A 25,831-nucleotide genomic window follows, 5' to 3' on the forward strand; every position below is an offset into this window, starting at 1 on the left:
ATTTTTGGTGTTTTTGCCTCTTGGGACATTGGTGAATTGGTAAATTTTTCTCCTGCATTTAATAAAATATTACATGGTACCGTTAAATTCTTGAAGGATATTAAAATTTTGGAAGAAGACGCATATGACATAATGTGTTTTATCGTCATTTTAAATTGCAGCATATGCTTTTAATCGAGCTCATGGGACTTGTACGTATGCGTTTTTGTTCAAATGTTAAATATCTGTCTCTAATTTGGAAGCATTATGCAAAACTAATTAAACTAAGAGTGTCATTTGTTGAAATATAAGTTTAGAGGACAACTTTGAGAATGTTAAAAGGTTCATGAAACAAGCACCATACATATATATATATATATATAAATATTCCTATATATTTAATATGGAGAAAATTTCATGTTTAATTATTATTTTTTTCAACTTTATTATTTATACCACTACATAACATTTTAATATCATTATGAAAAATAATCTACATATTATCTTATAAAAAGATAACATAAGATTATTAGTAGAATAAGATATTACTTTATTTTCAAAAATTTCCCCACATATATATAAGTATCTTCCTGTGGTCATTTATAATTCGAGAGAGGAGAATTGCCAGTCAAAGAAAGTAGGCGATGCGGTATAGATTAATAAGGAAAAACAAGTAACTTTCAATTTGATCATGAGATTAAAAAACAAAAAAAGGAGGTAATTACCTAGAAAGAAAAATCAATGCATGGCACTACTTGTGGGTAGGAAGGGTGAGGGACAAACAAAAGTGGAATGCACGTTGCCGCGTTTCTTATTACAAAGTGGGATTCGTTGTTCGTTACAGCCAACAGTATTCATCTTTTCCCATGCTTCTTTTTAACACCAAAAAAAAAAAAAAAAAAAAAAAAAAAAAAAAAAAAAATTTAATTCAAACCCTTTTTTTGTTTGCTACTTTTCTAGGTCCCCCAACCAGAATTTCTCCGCGTTTGGGGTCGCCCTTGTTCACCTTATTAACTTGGCGCTAATTAATTAGCAACATTCAACAATATGACTTTGCAAAGTACTATTCCAATGAAGATTTTCTTATTTATTTATTTTAAAACTTCATTTTCTTAGCTGGATAGATTAGATCAGATCCAATAAACGAAGATTAAGTTTCACAAAAATCAATGCAAAGTCTATCTAACAGATTTAAAACTACTGGCATGTGACTAATTAAGAACGTAAAAATATATAATTTTGCTTCGGAAAATGCAAAAAATTAATGCATGTTGATTTGAGAGACTGACTGCGCCCTATTAAATGGTTGATTACGTTGCTGCTCATATAGAAAACTGTGTTTAATTAACACAAACAAAGTAAAACCAACGTAGTTTCTCCTCTTAATCTTCTCTTCTTTCTTTTTATTTATTTTTCAAAAATGGTTTGTTTATAAATGCGTGTGTACTTAGAACACGGAGGTCTTCTTTTTTCTTTCTTTCTCAACTTCTGTGCTAATTGGTTTTCCTGTCCTAAAAAACGTGATTCGAAAAATTGGGTAAAGTGTTACTTTTGATAAACGCACAGAAAATATAAGAAGAAAAAAGTGCAAGAGAGAGAAATTACAAATACTTTTTAATGTTTCATAAAAAAAGGCTTTTTAATGCGTAACAAGCTTATACATGGAAAATCTTATTCTTATGAAAGCGAGCGGGGTGGTTTGAATATAGCGTCGTTTTTCACGAGGAAAAGCTCAAAACCAGAAGCTCTCATTCCTTCTCTCCTCCTTTTCCTTCCTAGAGAGAGAGAGAGAGAGAGAGTTGAAGAAAACGCAGTCCCACTTATCGTTTTTGCATGATTCTCTTTACTCACAGGATGACCGAAGAAATCTGTTTCTTGAACAAGGTACATGCTTATCATCAGCTAACTATACCATGGTTTTTCTTATTAGCTTTCCCTCTCTATACAAATGTGACTATCTTTGCCTTTATCATTCAAGTCTAAACAAATTAGTTCCTAGTCTTTTCAAATTTTCATTATTTCCTTTTTTTTTTCACAACTTAATTTAGTTTTCACTCCTGAGGTTTTTGGTAATCGATATTGAGCAGCTAAAAACATGTCTTGACGCAAATTAAGTTCATTTTTTCGTTTCTTATGGTGAGTTTATTTATTTATTTTACTGATATATGGAGGCCTAATACTAACTAGTATTACACGACATGGTCAATAATCTGATTTTTGTCAATAAAGCCCACTTGTCCACCACTTCTCTCGCCATATGTTTCTCAGTTTACATGGACTGTGACATAGCCAAAGACACAACAGACGTGACGCTCACTTTTCAATTTGGTCCTTTAATATTTTTCTTCTCCTCTTCTTCCTCCTCCTTTTTCCTTTGATGGAGGTTTTTGGATGGAGCTAGCCACAGAATACTCCTCTCTATCTCTGTAATTTGTGTTCCAACAGTTTTTTTTTCTTTATTTTTCCAAATGTTATCAACTTTTCAACCTTCTGTTTATATTATTTATTATTATTATTTTACTTATATATGGAGGCGTAATGACAATTTCCGTTCTTGTATTTGTACTACTTTGATGATCTGATTTTTTCAATAAAGCCCAATTGTCTGACCACTTCTGTAGCCATATATTTCTCCTTTTATTTGATCTAATGTCCTATTTTTCTATACTAGCTCTCCAATTAAATATTAACACCTCATTTAGTTCTTTAAGTAATTTTAGTATTTAAGTCATATGGTTAAGTCGTTAAACTTAAATGACGTGTCAAATAAATAATGAAGGGATAACGAGACAGGAAAATAGGAACGCCAGATCTCAACTCTTGGTGTCGAATAGCCAAGTACACAACAAACGGGACACCCACTTTAAGATTGGTCCGTTTATCCTTTTTCTCTTCTTCTTCCTCCTCCTTTTTCCTTTGATGGAGGTTTTTAGATGGAACCAGCCACAGTACGCTCCTTTCTTTCTGTCATTTGTGTTCCAACAACTTTTTTTTTTTTTTTTTAACTCTTTTTCTACATTTTCTCAGCTTTTCAACTTTCTGTTTCTTCTGTTTTTCTTTTCCTCGCAATCTCACTGACATGAAGTTCTTCTTCATTGAAAAAAAAAAAAAAAAAACAATACAAATAATTAAGAATATGATTGTTTTTAAACCAACACTCGTAATTTGTTTTTCAGAACACACTGGTCATTAAGACTCCAAAGAAATCTCCACTCACATTGAGGATGGTGGTTCTATTCTTTGCCATGGTTTGTGGGGTCTACATATGCTCAATATGTTTGAAGCAGATGAGCCAAAACACAAAGGCCAAATTCCTCAACATCAAAGTGGTTAATAATGACCATCAAAACTCTTGTCCATCTTCTGCTCATAATAATGATATTGTTCTAGATCAATCTTTGCACTACCCACAACCCGGAACATTCACAAGGTATGACTAGTTAGTACTATACATATACATACATACATATACATATATATATATATATAGTTTTCTTGGGGTTCAATTTGAGAGCATTACAAAAGATTATATATATTCTTTGCGGTACGTTCATTTTTTGCAGGGAAGAATGTGGGTGCAATCCGGTTAGGTACTTTGCGATATTGTCAATGCAGAGATCAGGAAGTGGATGGTTTGAGACTTTGTTGAACAGCCATATCAATGTTAGCTCAAATGGGGAGATCTTTTCTGTTAGAGAGAGGAGGATGAACATCTCTTCAATTGTCAAGACAATGGACAAAGTTTATAACCTTGACTGGTTCACCAGTGCTTCCAAGAATGAGTGTTCCGCCGCCGTCGGATTCAAATGGATGCTAAATCAGGTAATTGAGCTTATAGTCTTTTAACGCATGGAAAGTTTTGCTTCAAAATTCGAAATAAGAATGTGTACACATAGCAATCGTAATTAACAAGTTCTTTGAAGGAGGTGAGTTGTGCTTAGCTACATGTGGATTTTGACTCAAGAATTGAAAGATGAAATGTGATACTAATGGTCACCTATTTTTGTTACTAAATTAGGCCACCCCTATAATTCTTCATATTTGGGTATCAAATCTATGAATGTGGAAAAATTATTGAAAGTTCATAAAATTCATAGAAAATAATTAAAAGTTCATAAAAAAAGACTTCATTTAGTAGCATTCTTACGATGTTACGTTGGACCAAGATGCCAATAATAATGTAGTTACGAATTGGAAGTGAGCAACTTGGAGTCTTTGACAGCTTGTACCCAAATAGCACAATTGAAAAAAAAGGAATTATTTGTTGCTTTGATTGAACTTGCCAACCACTTTATTATTATTTTTTTCTTTGCAAACTTTGATGCTTTTTGACTCTTTGTCCTGATCATGGATAATATCTCAAGATCAGTTGGAGGCTTTTTTTATCGCTTTTTGCACAGCATATATTTTTCTTGCTACGTTAAACAATATCAGCTTTAAGAAAGCGAATATTGCAGTATGGAACTTGACCCATTCACTCATCAAGGCTGTTAAGTTGGTGATTTAAGTAATATTTTTGTTGTTTCAAAAGTCTCATATAAAAAGGAATACAACGTGGGCCTCATTTATAAATCTCATACTGCGGGATCCACTCTTTATACCGGTACTCTATAGCGTTGTTCTATATTATGTGGCTGTTTATATTTGTGCATGTGTATGCCACAGGGTCTGATACAGCATCACAAAGAGATTGTTGAGTACTTCAAGAAGAAAGGAGTGTCAGCCATATTCCTTTTCAGAAGGAATTTACTCCGCAGAATGATTTCTGTACTTGCAAATTCTTATGACAAAGATGCCAAACTACTAAATGGAACCCACAAGTCTCACGTGCATTCCCCTTTGGAGGTCCTTTTTTTTTCCCCCATTCTATCTAATCTTCATATGTATTTAGTAATTATAATTTACATAAATACACACAATTTATAGTACCATCACGCATTGCATGTTCTCATTTTCCATTGATTTTTTTTTTTTTTTTTTTTTTTTTGCAGGCTCAAATACTGGCAGAATACAAGCCAAAGATTAATGTCACATTAATGATGGACGAACTTAACAAAGCAAACGAAACAATGACCAGGGCAATAGAATACTTCAAGAGCACTCGTCACATTGTTCTTTATTACGAAGATGTCGTCAACAATCGCACCGTAATATTCTTGCCATTATCATTTATCTACTAATTTACTATTCACAAATTTTTGATTAATTTATTTGCTGACCAAAATCAATAAGGTATAATCTTTTTTGAAACTATATTATTATTATTATTATTATTATTATTATTATTATCTCAAGAAGAAAATTGAACAAGGAGCTTGTTAAGAAAAACTCTTCTTACCAGTTATAGGGCTTATTGAGAAAATCTTAATGATTTCTCTTTACTTGCTTGTTTCTCGTTTCGTTTGTCTTTTGTCTTTTGGCTGTTTTACTTTCAAGTTTTGGTACTTTTATGCTTTAGGATTGTAAGATCTTTTGCATTTTACTTTTTTAATAAATTTTTGTTTATTGAAAATAAATAAATAAATTTACTTGCAGAAACTCAAGGACGTTCAAGAATTCCTAAAGTTACCATACAGAGAGCTTGAGAGCCGCCAAATTAAGATACACACAGCCCCTCTGTCCAAACAAGTGGAGAACTGGGATGATGTTCAGAAAGCACTTAATGGGACATCATTTGGGAGTTACCTCTATTAATCAGAGACTATTAGTTTTGTCTCAAAAGATGTATATAGGTTATAGCAAACTTCACCGTCAAATTTTGCCCCAAATTTTATTCCTTTTTTTTTTCCTCAAAATTCTAGCTAGTTTCTTTATTGATGCCTTTAACCTTCCTAGTGAAATTGGCTTCAGGGAGTGTCTATGGAAATCAATTTATCATGTAGAGCGTTGGAAAGAATTTCATTTGAAAGGGAAATATAAATTCTTGAATAATACTATAAAAAGAATGCTTGAAAAAAAAATGTTTTAAAATAAAGAGCATAGTTAAAAGGAAAACAAAGTTTTAGGGGAGCAAATTAGAGAGAAAATATCCCATATCGTTTTCCCAGTATCATTAACTACTTAGAATTGAAATGTAAATAGGTGATATGCTTAAAACCAACAATGACAATATGGAGAAGCTCGACTTTGATCTTACCATGACAAATTTTGAGGACTTTCATTTCTTTACTTGATTACGATAAATAGGGGAAAAAAAAAATCCGGTTTTAATCACACGAAAGTATTGATTGGATTCAACTAACGGGGTAAACTAAATTCTTTTATCACACGAAAGTATTGATTGGATTCAACTAACGTGGTAAACTAAATTCTCACCAACCATCGTGAATAACTTTACTATTTCTTTTCTGCTTTACTTGTAAGAAATGACGCAGCTTGTTAAAAAGTTCTACATGATAATACCTGACCCTAGTAAAGGTTAAAAACAACACTGCATCAATTAATATTCGACGATGTACCATTAAATCCCACGTATAAAATCTCATTTAAACCGAATCTCCTCATTGATTACTAAGATGGAACTTAAATTAGATCACTGATTAATCAATCAAAATGAACACCTGGGTCCACATGGGACCACCCGATGGGTCATTTGCACTCAAACCTGCAGACAAATAGCTAAGAACTGTAGAATCGTACTGATTGATACTCTTTTTTTTTTTCAATTCCCCTTTTTCATTGCTATCTAAATCAAGAAAGCTAAACTAATGCTACAAATTTGAGAAGCAAGCTAGGTCAGCGAGCTAACTGGACCATTACTTGCTCCAGTGTCAAATTCATCTGTTTGTTTAATGACAAAATGGTCAACAATCTTAACAGTGTGTATAGGATCCTGCTGAGGAGAAGCTGCACTCCATTTACTGGGATACTTTCTGTTGTGGTTCAGCTGCTGCGGCTGTTTTGGCTCTCCATCCCAGTCGGGGTCCAGCTTCCATTCCTTCGGAACCTGCATGTCAAAGACGAAATGTAACAAGAAGTAGGTAAGGATATAAGATTTTTTTTTCCCCCTTTATTCTTTGTTCTCCCTATAATCCCAGAAATGCTTTGAATTCACTTAAAGGATTGAGTTTAAAGACGACTGTGGCCGGAGGTTGCAATTTTCGAAAGCATATGGAGTCTCGTGATTATTCATGGGAAAGGCAGCCCAGAGGAATTGAACTCCAAAACATGTGGGAGCAAACCAGAGACTTGCGAACTGAACAGAAACTTGGCATTAGGGTAAGGATAAAAGGTAAATGCCAAGTACACCTACAACTATGTGGTAGGGATACAACTACTCAGATGATCCCTACCGCGTCTATCATCTGTGAATAAACCAAGCTTAGCAGTTGAACCAATTAGTTAAAAACTAGGTTTTGAGATGCCTTCTCGTCACCCAAAGAAAGTGACAGAGATATGACACTGATATTGATGTAAGGTACAGAAAGTACTATGCTAAGAAACAAGACCTCAATTTGAGAAACTACAAAAAGATAAGACTGAAGTTAATTTAAATTATGGAAGAAACAACTTCTGCATTCGTTGGTGTCTTTTAATTGCCCTCGGAAAAGAGACTACTGAGTTCTCACCTTATCAACTGCGAGGGTAAAGACCTCAAGATCGCCATCTGTAGTTATATGGAATCGAGTGAACGCCTTGTAATTTGCAATTCGGAGTGAGGAGAAGGCTTCATCAAAGTGTATGTGAAGCCAGTTAATGCAGATGTACAAGTAGCTTCCAAATACCAAGGACACCACTGGGGTAGAAAAGACCCAGAAATACAGAAAGACAGAGGCATAGTATATCGCGGCGCCCCCTCTAGAGAGTGATTCCATCCCTGCCTTACAAATGTTGCTCCTTGTGACAGCCATTACCTGATCAATAAATTCTATTATTGTTATAACCGAATGAAAATAACAAAGCAAAAGAACAACCATAAACAGGTTTTCTTACCTCAGGAACATCAAATGCAGACATAAGATACTTGATACATGCTGGATAAAGACCAAAAGTCCACTGTTCTATGCGAGCTCGGAGGCCGGTTGGATCTGGAAAGTGCTCACTCTCCACAGATCGGTACCACTGGTACAAAGTGTGATAGCCTAGAATTAAAGGGGACAAAGATATAGTTAAAATCCAAAATAATTGAACTCGTGAACCAATAACTTTAATCAGTAACACTTTCACAAACATCCCTCATGTAAAAGCTACAATAACATTAAAAATTTGTGCCTTTCATAACAACAGTCATGCAAAACGAAGATCTCATTCTGTAATACAAACAAGAGATCATAACCAATTTAATGCAGTCCATATTAGGAGTGATTCAGTGAACTTATGTAGCTCAGACCATTGTATAGTTTTGAATTTATCTACAGGATAAGAAGTTCGTTGGCTCATTAGAAAAAAGAGATGCTAAAGACTTTTGGTCATCACAAAATCCGAGATCACAAACACAGACGAGAAAAGTGAATCATAGCAGTAGAAAAACTCACCTGAAGTTGCTAGTAGTTTGTGCCTGATACATGTCTCAACGCCCAGTTCCAACAGCAACATAAGAACTAGAGCTGCGGCCAGGTGAGCAGAGACATGAATGACACCAATTATGGCCCTTTTCTTTCGTGAGACTTTGGAGGGAACAAATGCAATTGCCGCAATTAGCAATATCAGAGCACCTGCTAGAGATACATAAGAGTGTTCCAGCATGCATATAAAACTATTCCACACCGTGCCAAAGAAACTCCCCAACCGACCAGAAAATGAATCATCCCGCAAGATATGGCCAAGCTTACACTGCAAAAGGGAAAAAGCAGATCACCCTTCTGTAACACATGAATAAAATTCTTGGCTGTGGAGGGAGCATTTGCTAAATCAAAGTAAAAGAGCAATGAACCAGAAACTTTGTGGCACAAGCTGTTCCAATTCTTAGGAGAGAGTTTAGGAAAAAAATATAACAGCAGCTAATTAAAAGAGAGCAAAAGGGCAAGCCAACAAAATTCAGAAAGTAAGAACAATTCGAGGGGACAAAATTTAGAAAAGTACAATAAACAATAAGATATAAAATCCCTGAGTTCACCAGTAACAATTGCTAGTGCGAAAAATAACAGGGTGGATAATGAACTAACCTGTGGAAACATAGAAAAGGTCAGGACAAAGTATATGATGCCACCAATAAAATCAAATTGCCAGTTCTTCTTTCGAAACTTCAAAATATTGCCTAGTGCAATCTGCAGGGGATGAAAAGAAGAAATTATAATATCATGTATACCGGATTTTTATTAGGAAGCAAAATCACAAGCGTCGACATAAAAAAAAATTACCCTGCTTGAGTCTTCGAAAGAAGGATAAGCAGCCTTGCAGTCAAAGGATGTTCCATATAACTTGTTAAAATTACCAAAGACATGAGTGGGATGTAAAAAAGCCCCACCACAACCATTTACAAGTAAATGTTGCACATGGACTGGCCCATCAGATTTAACGAATGAATGGCGCATATAATGATGCAAGTCCCCGGCAATTCGGAGTTTACACCTTCCTTTCAAATAATCACAAATCAGGTGCGAGACATTCTTTCCAGAAACATCATTCCAGTACCAATCAAGAAGCCAATTGGGTTCATGTGTCATAATGATCACACAGTCATCATCTCCAACCTTGATTACAAATGGTGAGATGAGAATGCCAAAGCCAATTAGTAAAATGTTTGAAATCTTAATAATGCTACATTTAAAAGAAATTAACAAAAAAGAAGAGGCAAAGCTTAGGTGCATCACTAATAGCCTTAGAACGAATGTTATGTAGGCTTACATATATGCAACAAATGTACCATCATATCTCTGAAACCTCATGGCTCGTTCTACGTCATGAGAACACTACTGCAACTAAGTTTTAAGTCATCCCTAGTTTTCAACATAAAGGAAGACAAAGATGATGTACTGTAAGTTTGTCACATTATGCCTAATGTGAATTCTACCCACAACATCGTCTCAAACAACTACCCGGGATGATAACAAGAGAAGTATTTAAAGTGGGGAAAAAGAGAGGGAGAAGTTTTGTAAGATGAATAATTTCTCCTCTCAACTCTAGCAGCATATTAATTGATCGTATGAAACCAGAGCGCATAGACATACCATTAGTGCTACTATGGCATGAACGCTAGACAATTACAGTCCATGTCTAAAGTCCCTAGCCTAGAAAAACTCTCAAAAAGTCGGATACCCCACTAAATCAAACATGCAAAAAAACTAAACCAAAAATAAAAAAATAAAAAAAAGGAAGAGAGAGAGAGAGAGAACCAAAGACAATTACCTTTTCTTTTACTAGCTCTGAAAAGAACTTGAATTGGTACACATCAATATCACCATGGAGGGCCAAATCAAGACCAAACACCCACCATCTTTTTGGAAGCTGCAAAGCGAAGTAACTCTTCTTCTGAGGCATAAACCACCCACCCAACCAGCTTTTATGACAAATATACCTCATAAACGTATGAAGTCCATCAAACCAATCTGTCATGCATTTAAAGAATTATACTGCATAAGTAACGATCAAAGAAATTTCTGTCCTGTTACGGAGAATAAAAAAGAAACAGGAAAATTAACAGAAAGGGTCTGAGAACCAAGACCAACCATGGTTTCCAGGGATAACAAAACACTGAGGCCCATTATATTGCTTCAGTTCAGACACGCCTGAAGGCACCTCGGGCTTATTTACAGCTATGTGTTCTTCTTTATACCATGAAGGTGGTTGGAGAGCATACTCAAAAGGACAAAAGAGACGCCTTTCATATGTGAATGCTGATGGATTAGGATACCTATACGAGAACCAGGAAGCAAAACAATGTATATACATACAACAAGACATTAGAAAGAATATATGTGTTAAAGTTTGTTAAACATCTCTGATAGCTATTAAATATAAACTGCACATTAATTCTCGTCAAGCTCTCAATAATAAATGATATTAGTTAGGTTAAAGAGTGAATTTCTGTAAAGCAACAATACCAGAAAACTAAAAACAAATATTCAAAGCCAAGAGAACTTAGATTGAACCAAGAGACATAAAGCATAAAGGGAAACTTCAAACTGAAAGGTTGACAGGCCATCTAAACAAATTCCATCAAGGAATAATAGGAGACTTTTCCCAAATAGTTACGTCATAAGTTCCCAGAACACAAATGGAGAAGCTAACAACTGGGAAAACCGATCTAAAATATGGCAAAGCTGACAATATTGTGAGATGGATGCCAAATATATCTTCTAAAAGAACATCCTTATAGGTCACTAGCCTTTAATACAACTATACAAGTATATGTTATTCTTCACAAGCCTTGAGGATGCTATTAATGGAAGCCCATGATATCAACTAGATTCACTAAAATCAAATTAAACCATATTTGGAGCAAACTATTTACCTTAATGGCAATCGATAATTGATTACTAATACTATCACAGTCTGTTAAGTACTGATAAGCTATTTATGACACAACTAGTTCCAACCCTAACCATGAAAACATGACAGTCTCAATTCGTAAATTGCATCTATGCTTAGATATGTAACAAATAATCTGATAGTGACATTATTAATTACAGACAGCAACTGTCAACTTACGCAAGATCCCCTCCAATAAGAAGTAAGTCTCCACGTGGTAGATTAAGCATAGAATCACCTCTGTTGAGATTAATGGAAGGCTGAGCAAGCAGTCGGGCTACTGTATAGGATGAGTTCCCACCATCACCAGTATCGGCCATGAAGTCAAACCATAGATCGTCCTTCTCATTAAATTGACTGTATAGAAGATCCCCTTGTTCAGCTCCACCATGAACCTTGCTCATTGCTGCCTAATGATGGGACAAAAGGAAGATATAAAATATCTATTAGATAATAGCCTGAAGCCAGATAAAAGTTGCTTTGTTTTGTTGGTGGACTCCCTGTCCTCCTCTTTGGAGTTCTTTGTACTTCATGATATTTATAGTGAGGTTTTGTTGCTTTTCAAAAAAGAAAAATGTGTAGACCCTCACTTTTTTGGCATCTCAAAGCCTGGAGAAAGAACTTAAAGCATCACACTTGTGTGATTATTTGCCCCACAGGTATGTGTTAGCAATTTTCTATTCATATATTTAAATGTAGTAGTTTCTACACCTGGCAAAAAAAAATAATGGAAGTTCCTAAACATAATAATTTGAATGAAAATTTAATAAAGCAAATGACAAAAAAATAAAATAAAATAAAATAAAAAAACATACTTGCATCATTCTCATGTCAAAACGGCCAACAAAGACAGTCACTGACACAAGGAGGTCAAACACCGTCTTGAACAAATCAGCTGATGTTCTGCAAGATATAGCCAAGCAAACAATCAACTAAGGTATAATGATTACCACTTAAAACAAAAGAAAAGAGATAGAAGAATAGGTACAAACAAAAGATAAAATATACCCTGAATACCAAGGAACCATATCCAAAAAATCTGGCTTCATTTGCTTCTTCTTCAACTTCTCATATTCTTGAACTGACAAAGGGTGAGTAAGAGCCCACCTTTTGATTATCACATAAAAATAAAGCAGAAGTCAGATAAAATAGTAAGTTATGAAAACAAAATGAAAAACGTATACATATTGCACATTCCGTGTCAAGACAATAACAAACATACACTAAAAGCCCAAGCTACGAAATACCACTTACCCTGTTGACCTTTCCACTACATAATTTGCAATGTAAAGGCCAATAAATGTTGCCCACAATGAGTATATAGGAGAGATTTCATCTGATGAACCCGTACATGAGCCATTGCACGCTAACTGAGACAGTAAAATAAATAATATGAATCAAATAAAGATCAGGACTCTACAGTAAAAAATAAGGGATCATGATACCAGCTTATGAGTATTAGTACCTCGCCGTAAATAACCCACTTGGACAAAAGCGGATAATCACTTGCAGACCCAACTGGAGCAAACCAAGAAGAGCAGACCTGGTCTTTCAATTCACTCATGCGGATAAATTTTGCAAGCCAAGTGTTCCTCTCTTCTTTCTTCCAGAAAGAAAACCAATGAGAATTTCTGCGGTCAAGTGGTCTCTCTCTCAAAATAGCACGGTTGCCACAATGACTATAAAATACACAGCACGCTATACTAAGGACCTACATAAATTAAAGGAATGAAGAAAACAATCAGAATTAACAGAATGAAAGGTAAAAAAAAAAAAAAAATGCTAGTTCCTTTTTTCTAGAGAGCGTGTATTGTTCCTTACAGCACAGTTTTGAAAAATAGTCAAGATCTCTGGCCTCCTTCCAGCAACACGTGAAACAAGACCAATGTACCAAAGCCCAAGAAATATGATGTGGAAGACAAGGAGAAATATAATAGAAGAGACGTATATAGTCAGAAACAAAGACAGATTCATTCTCATGTCCACCCCCATTGACTGAAAACTAGGAAGATGGTATAGGGCTGCTATTAAAATCCAAGCAATATACCTGCATAAATTACTCAAAGTTACAAACATGTATCAAGCATATCTAGTTCCCAACACTATGCACAGCACACATCTGTATCTACCTAAGAATCTACACACGTGCATGCGTTGTGTTTGTGAGAATCAAGTATAGGAGCAACTAAATAGGATTCGGTGAAAAAATGCTTACCATCGACTAAAATTTGAATAACTCGGCTTGATAGTCTTCCCTATAAATGGGGATGAAAAAAAATAGAAGAAACCAAGAAGACAGGCATACATGGACCACCATTTAATGTTATTGTCCAACTTTTCTACAAGGGTTTGAATGTTGTCCGACGAGATGAAAAATAGACAACCCACAACAACTGCAATTATAGCATGACGCGAGTGCTCATGGGGGTAAGGATATGTATGAGTTAAAATCGTTCTAACCCTCTCCATTCTGAGGGAATCCAGAAAACCAACAGACTGCTTATTAGATCCCATCAATAACCTTCCACTCGTAACCTAACATTCATCCAATCTCCTTGCCCAGATTCAGGTTTTTGCAGATAAACCAACAGATGCAACACAACCAGCACCACAACCAATTCCGAAAACCTGAGAACAAATATAAACGTGTTAAGAATTTAATACAAAATCATGATACTAATTACTGAATAATACTATCTCCCTTGACGATACCTATAAGAGTATTGCATTTTAGAATATGTGCATTCAGAGTATTGCATTTTAGAATATGTGCATTTCAAAGCAATTAAGCAAGTAAAACTGAAGAGTCCTCCTCTATGAAGAATTCATCAAATCTGACCCAGATTTCTTTTGCACATTATGAGCTCATCAAAAGTATTCGGTTTTTACTTTTGCTCTTACATTTCTATCAACCAATAAAACCATATTCCTATTGAAAAATAAAATATAATAAAATAACAACACCATATTTCAGTTGAAAAGAATTAATCAGACCCCACATTGTCATTAATTAATATAAGATCCTTAACCTCTATAAGAAGTTGTTCAACAAATTCAAACCAACTATAGCCAATCCAAAAGCACTTTTTTTTTCCGAGAATCCAATCCAAAACACTTTCGACATTGATTTAACTAAACTAAACAGTCGACGACCATTGCACAACTATTTCAAAGAGCTAAAAGAAACACAAAACGAAACAGAAACCCACCAAAGAAATCCAAAGTCATCACAAAAAAAAAAGTGAGTTTTACATTTCCGTAATATTTATATAGCCTTCCGTACAACCGTGAAGAGTACAAAGGAAAAAGACATCAAACTTGAGTCTTCATCAATTTCTTTTGGTACTATTCTAGCCCAAAAACAAAAAATTAAGCAAACAAATAAATAAACAAATGAACGAACAAACCTGAAATTCACCAATATAAACTCCAACGAAATTCAATTCAGAGAAGAAAGAAAACGAAAGAACACCAAAACAAAACTTCTGAGCGAGCAAATTGAAGCGCTAAGCCTAGGACTTACTTCTAAAATTCGAAAAAGGAAAAAAAAAAAAAAAAAAGAAAAGAAAAAGCTCAAAAGCAGAAGAAAGCCGCCGAAAAGCGAAAAAGCTCGTTAGTCCCAAAAAAGAAAGAAAAAGAAAAAGAAACGAACCAGAATCAGAAACCGACCTTCGAAGCGCCCAATCAATCGAACGCCAAGAACCAGAATGCTTCAGAAAAAAAAACTCTAAGGAAGCAACCAAAAAAAAAAAAAAGAACAAAGAAATGGAATTTCAGAAATCAAAAAGAGAATAAGAAGAAGAAGGATAAGATTAAGATTAAGATACCTGAGAGAGAGAGAGTTTTAAGGTTCTCTCAGATGAAGAGGAACATTAGCATCTGAGGATGTGTGAGAGGAACAAAGCATTACGGCAATGGCATATTCTTTTTTCTCTCTCTTTTTTTTTTTTTCAATAATTTTTTGCGCCACCATTTCCCACCCCAAAAAACTTCTGAGCCTTTTGTTTTTTTATTTATTTAATAAATGATAATAATTATTATTTTTTTAGTAGAATAATTATGATTATTTTTTTAGTAGAATAATTATTATTAATTAAAGGTTTGAAAAAAAAAACATGAAAAGCATGGTCCTTGTTGGTTTCGTACGGATTTACGAAAACCAAACATTTCTTCAATTGTATGTAAATTGAAACTGTTTAGTTCGTGGATTTAAATTTTTAATTCGAATTAAAATATGACATTACGTAAAAATTTTTTATTATAATAAAAAAATTAATTATGATTATTTTTGATAGTTTTTTATTATAACAAAATTTAAATTTTAAATTTAAATCAATGAAATAAACGAAATTTTGGATTGAAAAAATATTTGGTTTTTTTTTTCTTTTTAGAACAAAACATGTGTTGGATGCTTGTGTTGTTTGCTTGGTTTTTACGATTCGTCCAATGTTTTTCCAATCCGCTGACGCCCGTTTGGATTCATATGACGATTGACGCGTACCGGTTTTTACATAAAAACATGTTATTGACCGCTGGATTTGGACTTTTCGTGTTGGATGCTTGGATTGGTCGGCATCTATTTCTTCTGCACTTTATTGCTCTTATTAATGGGCTTACCTACTGGTCGGCCTGATTCACAGTTTTGGGTTTACAGTCGGAAAGCCCAAGTTGAACTTGTTGGTAGGGACGGGCCGACAGCCCATTTTAAGTAGTCGGAAAGCCCAAGTTGAACTTGCTGGTAGGGACGGGCTGACAGCCCATTTTAAATAATAAAAAATAGTCCAATATGAAAAGTTTAAAGAAGTATATAGGTCAATTTTTAGTTATAGAAATTAATAAGTCATAACTTGTTAAGTTATGATTCATAATAAAAAAAGTTAAGGATAAACTTAGCAAGTTTTGGTTCATAACTAGATAAGTTATAGACAAAAACCGTGAATTATGGACAATAACTTATCAAGTTACGGTTCATAACCAGACAAGTTATGGACGAAAACAGTAATTTTACCTATTTATTAACTTATATAAACTATTGGCATATTAATTTTAATTCATCTCAAGTCTTAGCTTATTTCTCTCTTTTGGGTTTACAGTCGGAAAGCCCAAGTTAAACTTGCTGGTAGGGACGGGTCGACAGCCCATTTTAAGTAGGGAAATAATAGAAAATAGTCCAATACGAAAAGTTTAAAGAAGTATATAGGCTAATTTTTAGTTATAGAAATTATTAGGTCATAACTTATCAAATTATGATTCATAATCAATAAATGTTATGGATAAACTTAGCAAGTTATGGTTCATAACCAGATAAGTTATAGACAAAAACCGTGAATTATGGACAATAACTTATCAAGTTACGGTTCATAACCAGACAAGTTATGGACGAAAACAGTAATTTGACCTATTTATTAACTTATGTAAACTATTGGCCTATTAATTTTAATTTATCTCAAGTCTTAGCATATTTTTCTCTTTCTCCCTTTTAAGTAACCAAATTCGTGTCATCAAATCGAATACAGAAAAGACAAAGAGCTTTTTGGGCATATGTCGTTACTTTGGATTATTACCTACAAAGTTAATTATGGATAGTTTTAATGGTTAGTTTAATATTTATCTATTAGTATTATTATTTTAATTGTAAGATATTAATTTGAGGATTGTAATAAATTAGAAATTGATTAAAAAAATTATAATAATTAATGAGATTAGATTCATCAAATTACTGTATTTAATAATAAGCACTGATGAAAACGTAATTATTGAAAACTCGTATATATAAGAAAATTATAGTAAATAGACCAACATTTTAAACTTCTAGAAGTAAATTATTAATTTGCTAATGTATAGAAATTAATAGGCATTTTTTAGTTTTAAAATTTTCATTTTCCAGTTTTACCCTCACATAATTGCTTCCTAACTTTTTTCTCTTCTCAAACCACCCATTGTTCTCTCACTAACTCCCCCTCTCTCTGTGTCCTCTCTCTCTCTCTCCTTCGTCACCGTTGAGGATCGACATCGAATCTAACGGGGACGAGGATCTAACGGAGAAAATGGCTATTCGTAGTAGATATGTGAATGTCGACGATCCCACAGCTTGCTCCACCGGAGTCTAACCATGGCAGCGGTTTAAGATTGTGATGGCAATGGAGATCAACACAATCAGGGGCAAAATTGCAATCGAGAAGATTTATGGGCTTCACAATGATGTTCTACTCCGCCTCTCGACGCAGAAATGGCGAACGATGTCTCTAATGAGGTCATGAAGATTTATGTTTGGATCTCGCTGCAATGGAAATCCATCCATGCGGCAAAGATCTACTCAATTAAGAGATTGGTAGCGCGATAGCGCAAAATCTCAAGTGAGATCGTCGCAAATCATGGTGTCGCGAGATCTGTTGTAGCGATCGCCATCAGGAAGCAGAGGAGGCCTCACAATGCTCCTCGTTGAGGCAATTGTTGTCGTCGTTAGGCCTCGCGACTGCGACAGTGAAGCACATGCATGGGAGAAGGAGGGAGAAAGTAACATCTGAATGTTTAATTTAAATAGGGGTAGTCTTGGAATTTTGATTAAATGTACGGAAATGGTTTATTTACTAACAATTATTACACCTTGGGCTATTGATATTTATTCTCTAGGTCTATTTCTCTCCTTTTCTTTTATATATATATATATATATATATATGTGTGTCCATTATGTAAGGAATAAAAAACGAATGTTCACAAAGTTGTGATATTTCCCTCCTTTTCTCTAATATATATGTCCATTATGTAAGGTATAAAAAACGAATGTTCACAAAAATGTGATATTTACATATAAATTTGTAAAGTAATTTGTAATGACGGTCTTACCCTTTGTTAAATTTAGATTTTCTAAGTCTTATTTGTTTTGTTGCTTTTGTACTTGTAATTTCAAAATTAGAAGTTATGAGATTTGTAACATAGGTTTCTAATCCTTCTTTTACTTCCTTTATCAACTAAAGTGTATTCAATTTAGGTTGAATGTGTCACCCCAATGTTCTTAAGTTCATAAGTATAGGAATCTTTTCGTGTTTTCTTTTCATTTCAATAAATTAAGTTTTCTATACTTTTTACTTAAAATTTTTATAATTTGTAGGTCCCAAATGATGTTCTTAATATCCTCATAATCTTATGATCTTTATGTCTTTTTTCTTCTCCTAGACATTAATTAAATAAATCTTATGTGTTATTTTCTAACATCACATGATCATTTATTTTTACTTGCTCTTTAGATAGAAAAAGACATTATTTAGTTGGATCTCCATTAAAAGAAAAAAAAATCATAACCACCCACATAAAAAGAGTACATATTGAATGATATTATCTCAATAGCTATAAAATAGACATATTGAGAATATTACTAAATTAAAGACAAGTTATAAATAGGGAGTTTAAAAGTGATCATTTTGTATAAATACTTCAATATCTTATGCCACAAATTTAGCACCTGGATCCACATATGCCACGAGTAGTAAAACTATTGTAAAATATATCACGATGAAAAGCTAAAATCCCTTTATGATGATCATATTATCCTCATCCATAGTTCAGTTTCCAAATTAATCTCTTTTCTCTCTCCTCTCTTTCTTCCCCGTTCCTCTTTCTCTTCTCTTTCTCTCCCCATCTTTTCTCTACAACTCGTTGCCACCAACATAGTGACCCCCAGCAAGACCATCACGCGTCACTGTAAAGCCTCAAGCTCCTCGTCATTGTCGAGGTTATCCAAGGATGGCAATGCAATGGACATATCGTTCACGACGTGCAGATCTCATACGCGCATCGCCAACATGGAGATCTCGTTCGAGAATTAAAAAAGTAAACGAGTATATATATATATATATATATATATATATGCTAACAAAATTAGGCCAAATGAGAACTACTGTAATTTATGGTTGACTGAACAATACATATGGTTGACTCAAGGATAAATCATATGACCCGTTTAGTTCGCTGATTTGAGTTTTTAATTCGAGTTGATATGTGATTTTATATGATAACTTTTTACTGTGACAAAAAAGTTAAATGTGACTATTTCTCAGAGTTTTTCATTGTAGTAAAACTCGAATTTTAAACTCAAATCGGTGAAATGAACGGGGCCGGTATTCTCTAATTTATTTATTGTAAAAGTGGTATTCTCTATTTGAAGCTACACTAAATACATCTATGTAGGCCTTTAAGCCTTTAATGGGTAACTAGCTAGCGTTAATTCTAATTTTTTTTCCGCTGTTACTTTCTATTCTATGAATTACAATAGATATTTTTAACTAAATAATTCATAAATGATTGGTATTCTTTTCATAAACCCAAATATTAGGGAATGTGCTCTGCTTAATTCATCAATTTAGTTTTACATCGTTCTCTTATGAATATAATTTTGTTCCTCCTACGTTAATAGATAAAGGAAAGAAAGTGAAGACATAAATCTTTTATAGCATTTTTAATGCAATATTATAATTAATGTGCTAATTACAAATTTAATATTTGAGTATAAAAAATATTCTCCAATACAATGCTATTTGTTGTGCCAAATTTCTTATATGCTATACTTTGTAGTAAATTTCCCACCAAGTATAGCATATGAGAAATTTAACATTTGATTGTTAATAGTTGAAATGTTTATTTTTTCATGTAATCATTAGAACTTTTGTATTTTCTAATTATTTTAAACATAAAAGTTTACTTTTACAACTTTCAAAGCTTAATAATTATATAAAAAGTAGATTTAGCATTTAAAATAATATTATGCATGAGAGTAAAAATAAAAATAATATACTATATCACATTTTTTGATGATAAATATATAATTAATATTAACATTTATATTGAAAATGATTTTAGTACTTAAAAAAGAGCATAATTGTGCTAATCTATTAGAACTCCGTGCAAAGATTGTATACCTTTCTCATACAGCTAACTGTAATGGAATCTACTTTTTGGGATTATTGTATTTTTAATAGAAATTTTATTTTTGTTTTAAAGAAAAAACAGAAGCAAAGATAAAGGGGTTGTTCTTTTAGAGTATAATTTGAGTGTAGTTTTTTAGTTGAATTTGAGTTATAACTTGAGTTGAAGTTAGAACTTGAATAAAGTTGAGTAAAATTGAATAAAGTTGAAACTTAAAAAAATGTGAACTTGAATAAAGTTAAAACTTGAGTTGTCTTTTTTCGAGTTTTTTTGACAAAAGAACATGCCCAAAATTGTCTAAGTGGATTTTTTTAAACCTTTTTAGTAAACACTATAGTTGCGCCATTTTTTTTTTTGGTATAAAACGCTTTTAGGGGTTTATGTGAATTGCCTATATATATATATATATATATATATATATATGTGTGTATGGTTATTTAGTGGGGTTTACTCACAAGTCATGATGTTACCTTTTTATAAAAACCCTGTAGTCGATCTGTCATGGGTTTTATGTGTTCTACTTATGTGATTTTATTTTAAAAAAATATGGTAACCATTGAAATGTTTTGTTCATTTTGTTAATTTGAGTTTAAAATTTGAGTTTTGTTATAGTAAAAAGCTCTCATAAACAATCATATTTAACTTTTTTGTTATAAGCTCTCACATAAAATCACATCTCAATTCAAATTAAAAACTCAAATTAATAAACTAAATGAGCCTAATGTACACTGGGTTAGTGAGGTGTCCTATTTATCTATACATACTTAAAAAAATTAAAAATTAGTTTTTAAGGAGGTCGTGAAGGTTACGTGTTGACCTCTACTTCTTTTTATTATTATTTTTTTATTCTCTCTATTTTTCTTTCTTTTTTTATTCTTTTTTAGACTTTTTTTTTATATATTTTTCTTCCCGCTCTCTCTTTTTCCTACCTATTGTCCTTTTTTTTTCCCCATTATTACTTACCTATTGTCTTTAGCAGTAATTTTTTTTTTTAAATTTCATTCACTAAGTGTGAATGAATTTTTGAATAAACACAGATGAAACATAGGATAAACATACAGAATGTTTCGTTTATCTCTTTATAAAAAAGATTTTATGTTTAAAACTCTTTTGCCTAATTTAAAATGTGCATTATGATCTTTTTACTTTTTTGTTCATTTTAAATATTGTGTTTCTAATTGTGCCTTATTAAACTTTACCTCCTAATATATTCTCATTTAAATAATTTCAAATATGTACTTGCCTAAATATTTTTCTTTGTTATTAATATTTCTTTTTTCTAAGTGTATGTGTTTAAGAAATATAACATACTAAATAATCACGCTTAGCGCGTGTTTCAACTAGTAGTACTCAAATATCTATAAGTATTTTGCCAATCAACAGTTGCTTAAATATGGTTATTTACGTCTCGTTCAGTTTTTAAATTTAAATTTTAAATTTAAATTGAGATTTATATGAAAAATTTTTACTGTAACATAAAAAGTTAAATATAAATTTTTATAAGAATTTTTAAAATAAAATGAATAGGCCTTAGTAAGATCCACTATTTGTAATCATTATTATGTTTACCTCCTTTTCAAAGCCTTCATTTTTTTTTGTGAAGTTTGTCAGAGCATTTGGTATCAGTTTTAAAAACGTTTTTTGAGAAATAAAAAATAAAAACGATATGAAGACTATGTTTGGAACAGCATCCAAACAAAAGCAAAATTAAAAACGTTTTTTCTCTTTCTCTCCCAAAAACTCACACTTTCTGAAAACGATTAAAACTCGTCTTCATTTTCATATTTTCATTTTCTAAACGTTGAGCTTCTCGGTCCAAACGCGTTGGAAGTTTTCTCCTCCCTCTTAGTTGATAATCGGTGGATCCGGAGGAGTGAGGGGAAGGAGGGAGTCTGGACTTGAACGACAACGTTCCGAGGTTGAGAGCAGGGCGATCCAACTTGACGCCGCCGCGATGACCAATTCCATTCCGATTAGCGGCACCGGAAGCCATGGAAGACGGCGGAGCTTCTTCACCAGAGCATATGGAAAGTGGTGATGAGTGAGGGGGTTTCATTGGTTTCAAAGAGGGAGAGTTGGGAAGAAAGGCAAAAGGAAAGTGAAAGTGATGGGGATGGATGGTGGGTTCAACGAGGAAGAGAATAACGTGTAGATTTTTTTTAAGAGCGTGAAGATTTGTTTTTTTTTTTTTTTTTTTTGTGTGTGTGTGGACAAAGCTTTGATCTGGTATTGTAGATTGTACTAGTACTAGTAAAGCACCTGAAGGAGATTGAGAGAGTTATTTTGAAGAGGGATTTATACGGCAGTAATATAGGACATTCACTTTATTGCTAATGGTAATTACTACGTTCTTTTATATATATATATATATATATATATATTAATCTTTTACATGTGTATATGGTAATTAATATTCTAATTATTTGTTACTTACATACACCATTATAACTGATAATTAGTACGTATAATATTTATATATAACAAATATTATATAATATATTAATTATTAGTGTATTATTTAGGGAGAATATTAATTATTCAGAGTATTATTTAAAGTGCCATTACACGTTTTTAAAAATATAAAATCAAACAAAGTTTTAATTTTTTCTTATATTGAAAATAATTTTTGAATAAAATTATAAAATACATTTTTAAAAATAATTTTTATCTGAGATTGAAAATGTTTTCATTTTTATTTTCACACAGAAAATAAAATTATTTTAAAATGAGTTCTAAACGCACTAATATGTTTTGTTTTTGTTTTTTTATTAAAATTAAAATGCTTTTAGGGGTAAAGCAATCCCACACTGATATGTTTGATTAAAATTACATTGATAAGAAATGCTGGGTTTATACCCAATGACAAGACTGTTAAGAGAATTCTCTGCCCCCTTCTCTTTTCACGCTTTTTTTTTTTCCTTCTATTTCTTTTTTTTTTCTTTTTTGTTTTTACTTTAATGAACCAACAACACGACGTTGCTCTCTTGAATGATTTGCTTTGAGAACAAGCGCATGATCTAATTCTTTAGACGGGGAAAAACAAACGTAACCATTCATGTAGGAAACTCGCTCATGTAATTACCCCGTTTCATTTTATGGTTGATATAAATTTACTTCGGATTTTTAGCTATTTTAGACTAGCCTTATTTTTATATATATATATATATATATATACAAACAACACATATACAAACATTAATTTTAAATTAATTAGGGTCGGCATATGGCATATGGGTATATATACTAGATTTTTTTTACTTAGTATATATTATGGACCCGTTTAATTTGTTAATTTGAGTTTTTAATACGAGTTGATATGTGATTTTACGTGAGAACTTTTTGCTGTAATAAAAAAATTTAATGTGATTATTTTTGATATTTTTTTACTGTTATAAAACTCAAATCGATTAAATGAATAAGGCTATGTTCATACCAAAAAACTGATTGCCTCATCATGCGTGTGTACATAGACGCAATGTAAAAGCGACCTAATTAACAATCGTGTGTAATGAATTGAGATGTATATTAAAGATCTAATTCTCTCTTCATCTTAGCCAAAAAGCTTATATATATTTTTTTAAGAAAGGCATTGGACAAACGTTACTTTAATTTAACAAGTTCAAAGTATTTATGTATTGTAATTGGCTATATATTCTCATGAACCAACCAATTAACATCATCACTTCCCTAGATGATTGAGAAAGAATGGGCATGATTGATTAAGCCTTTATGTGTAGTGGCGGAGGGACCTCGGACCCGGGGACATATGCCGCCTGGATTTTTATTTTCTTTTGTATCTATAATCTATAACTTATATATAAACGGCGATAATTTTTGTACTTCAACGATGGTTTAAAGTAATCAAATGGTTTTAAGTTACTCACTTTTCAATTTAATAATCAAGTTTACGCCATGCTTTATCATTCGCTTACACCTCACATACCCAAGCATTATTAGACATGTCTTTAACCATTAAACCTCTCACGAGGACGTTTGGTTTATATATTTAAATTCATGATTCATAATTATTCTCAATTTACGTGTATTTTTTATGAGAGAAAATACTGTAACGAACCACGAATCATAATTCAAATCATGATATGAATACACCAATCAAACGCATATATATTGATTTTTACACATTCGATCAGTTACATAAAGAAAATATCTCTTGTCATGCTTAAAATATAAGGAATGAAAATAAGAGAAGCTCATAATTTGCTTGTTTTGAAAATTTTTGTTGTCTTTATCTCCACCTATTTCTTTTTCTTAAAAAAAAGGAGAATAATCTACATGTTTAGTTTTATTAAGAAAACTAATATTGAGTTTCTCTCAATCCATTTTTTTTTAATTTCTGATTTTTTCAAAAAGAAGATAGTAAATATTCAAATATTTAACCTTATTAGGTGCAAATTTATCCCAACATCTAACTTGCAATCACAAGTTGTATCTTTCTTATTTGTACTTAATTTTCATTTAGATGTCACTATTTTCCTAGTTTTATACTTTTACGTAACAGATTTTTTTTCTTGTGCTAACTATGTATAATACATGTTGATTGGTATTTTTAATATACGTGTAAACGTGCGCCATCACTGGTCTATCTATATACTACGAAGAGTGGATGAGGGCACAATCTCCAATTTTTTTGTTCCAACCTGCTTGTGTGCTTGACTTATTAGTTTACTTGCTTTCAAGCTTTTTTTTCTTTCTTTTTTCTTTTTTTTTAAATTGTACTGTTAAGTCTTTTTTCCTTTATGTTTTTTAATTGTATTTTAAATGCCTAATTTTATCAAAATTTTTGTGAACGGGACCACTTTTTTTTTTTTTTTTTTTTTTTTTTTTTTTTTTCTCTTCAACCTACTTGTGTGCTTTACCTATACGCTTGCTTGCTTTTAAGCTCTTTTTTCCTTTATTTTTTTTGTTTTTTTAATTGTATTTTTAAGTTTTTTCCCTTTATGTTTTCTAATTGTATTTAAGTTTTGTCGATAGATTATATAGAAGTGTGGATAAATGTTGCACTTTTTGTTCAACTTCTTGCCTTCATACTTTGAAAATTGTATCCACATTTTGCTTCGTGATTTTACTTTAGCACTTGCTTGTTCTTTTTTTTTTCTTCTTTTTTAAATCTTGTATTTTTAATTGTTTCCCATTAAAATATTTTTCTCTTTAAAAGCCTCATTTAGTATCTCTATTTATTTTCATAAATTGACACATTCTCCAATTGTTCTCCAATCTACTTGTGTGCTTGACTTATTAGCTTACTTGCTTTTCAAGCTTTTTTTTTTCTTTTTTTTTTGTTTTTTTTTTTAAATTGTACTATTAAGTTTTTTTCCTTTATGTTTTTTGATTGTATTTTAAATGCCTTTTTATCAAAATTTTTGTGAATGAGGGCACATTTTCCAATTTTTTGCTCCAACCTACTTGTGTACTTTACCTATTAGCTTGCTTGCTTTAAGCTTTTTTTTCCCCTTTATTTTTTGTTTTTTTAATTGTATTTTTAAGTTCTTTTCGTTTAAG

General features: G+C 32.3%; 2 protein-coding genes across 5 annotated transcripts; one reads left to right on the plus strand and one right to left on the minus strand.

Annotated features, from left to right (window-relative positions):
• Positions 1 to 3,150: 3,150 nt before the first annotated feature.
• LOC21408751 lies at positions 3,151 to 5,737 on the plus strand. The gene is made up of 5 exons (XM_010100401.2): positions 3,151 to 3,409; positions 3,543 to 3,801; positions 4,645 to 4,824; positions 4,971 to 5,126; positions 5,515 to 5,737. Exons 1-5 carry the CDS (start codon positions 3,204 to 3,206, stop codon positions 5,671 to 5,673), a joined length of 960 nt encoding a protein of 319 aa, XP_010098703.1. The 5' UTR covers positions 3,151 to 3,203; the 3' UTR covers positions 5,674 to 5,737.
• A 721-nt stretch (positions 5,738 to 6,458) lies between these two features.
• Positions 6,459 to 15,378, minus strand: LOC21408752. Of its 4 annotated transcripts, none has more exons than XM_024167155.1 (17): positions 15,216 to 15,378; positions 15,041 to 15,098; positions 13,604 to 14,016; positions 13,210 to 13,435; positions 12,854 to 13,099; positions 12,643 to 12,758; positions 12,397 to 12,495; positions 12,204 to 12,291; positions 11,569 to 11,798; positions 10,587 to 10,771; positions 10,267 to 10,466; positions 9,279 to 9,611; positions 9,084 to 9,185; positions 8,454 to 8,751; positions 7,912 to 8,060; positions 7,548 to 7,832; positions 6,459 to 6,925 (listed from the first exon to the last, which is right to left on the minus strand). In XM_024167155.1, the coding sequence occupies exons 3-17, from the start codon at positions 13,900 to 13,902 to the stop codon at positions 6,710 to 6,712; spliced, it is 3,072 nt and encodes a 1,023-aa protein (XP_024022923.1). In that variant the 5' UTR covers positions 13,903 to 14,016; positions 15,041 to 15,098; positions 15,216 to 15,378; the 3' UTR covers positions 6,459 to 6,709. The 4 variants fall into 4 exon arrangements, with proteins under 4 accessions (XP_024022923.1, XP_024022924.1, XP_024022922.1 ...); XM_024167156.1 differs by having other exon boundaries at positions 15,058 to 15,115; XM_024167154.1 differs by having other exon boundaries at positions 15,041 to 15,115.
• Between the last annotated feature and the right edge of the window lie 10,453 nt (positions 15,379 to 25,831).

Source organism: Morus notabilis, unplaced genomic scaffold (genome assembly GCF_000414095.1).
Source record: "Morus notabilis unplaced genomic scaffold, ASM41409v2 Scaffold467, whole genome shotgun sequence".
Taxonomy (NCBI): Eukaryota; Viridiplantae; Streptophyta; class Magnoliopsida; order Rosales; family Moraceae; genus Morus; species Morus notabilis.

What these genes read in the sequence shown, in the direction of transcription:
- LOC21408752 (XM_024167157.1), bottom strand. Translation starts at nt 13,902, where the DNA reads ATGGGATCTAATAAGCAGTCTGTTGGTTTTCTGGATTCCCTCAGAATG. An exon ending in ATGGTTCCTTGGTATTCAGG is followed by an intron (nt 12,292 to 12,396) that starts GTATATTTTATC and finishes TATATCTTGCAG; the next exon opens with AACATCAGCTGATTTGTTCA. An exon ending in CCTTTTCTATGTTTCCACAG is followed by an intron (nt 8,752 to 9,083) that starts GTTAGTTCATTA and finishes TCCCTTTTGCAG; the next exon opens with TGTAAGCTTGGCCATATCTT.
- LOC21408751 (XM_010100401.2), top strand. Translation starts at nt 3,204, where the DNA reads ATGGTGGTTCTATTCTTTGCCATGGTTTGTGGGGTCTACATATGCTCA. An exon ending in CAACCCGGAACATTCACAAG is followed by an intron (nt 3,410 to 3,542) that starts GTATGACTAGTT and finishes CATTTTTTGCAG; the next exon opens with GGAAGAATGTGGGTGCAATC. An exon ending in ATGTCGTCAACAATCGCACC is followed by an intron (nt 5,127 to 5,514) that starts GTAATATTCTTG and finishes ATTTACTTGCAG; the next exon opens with AAACTCAAGGACGTTCAAGA.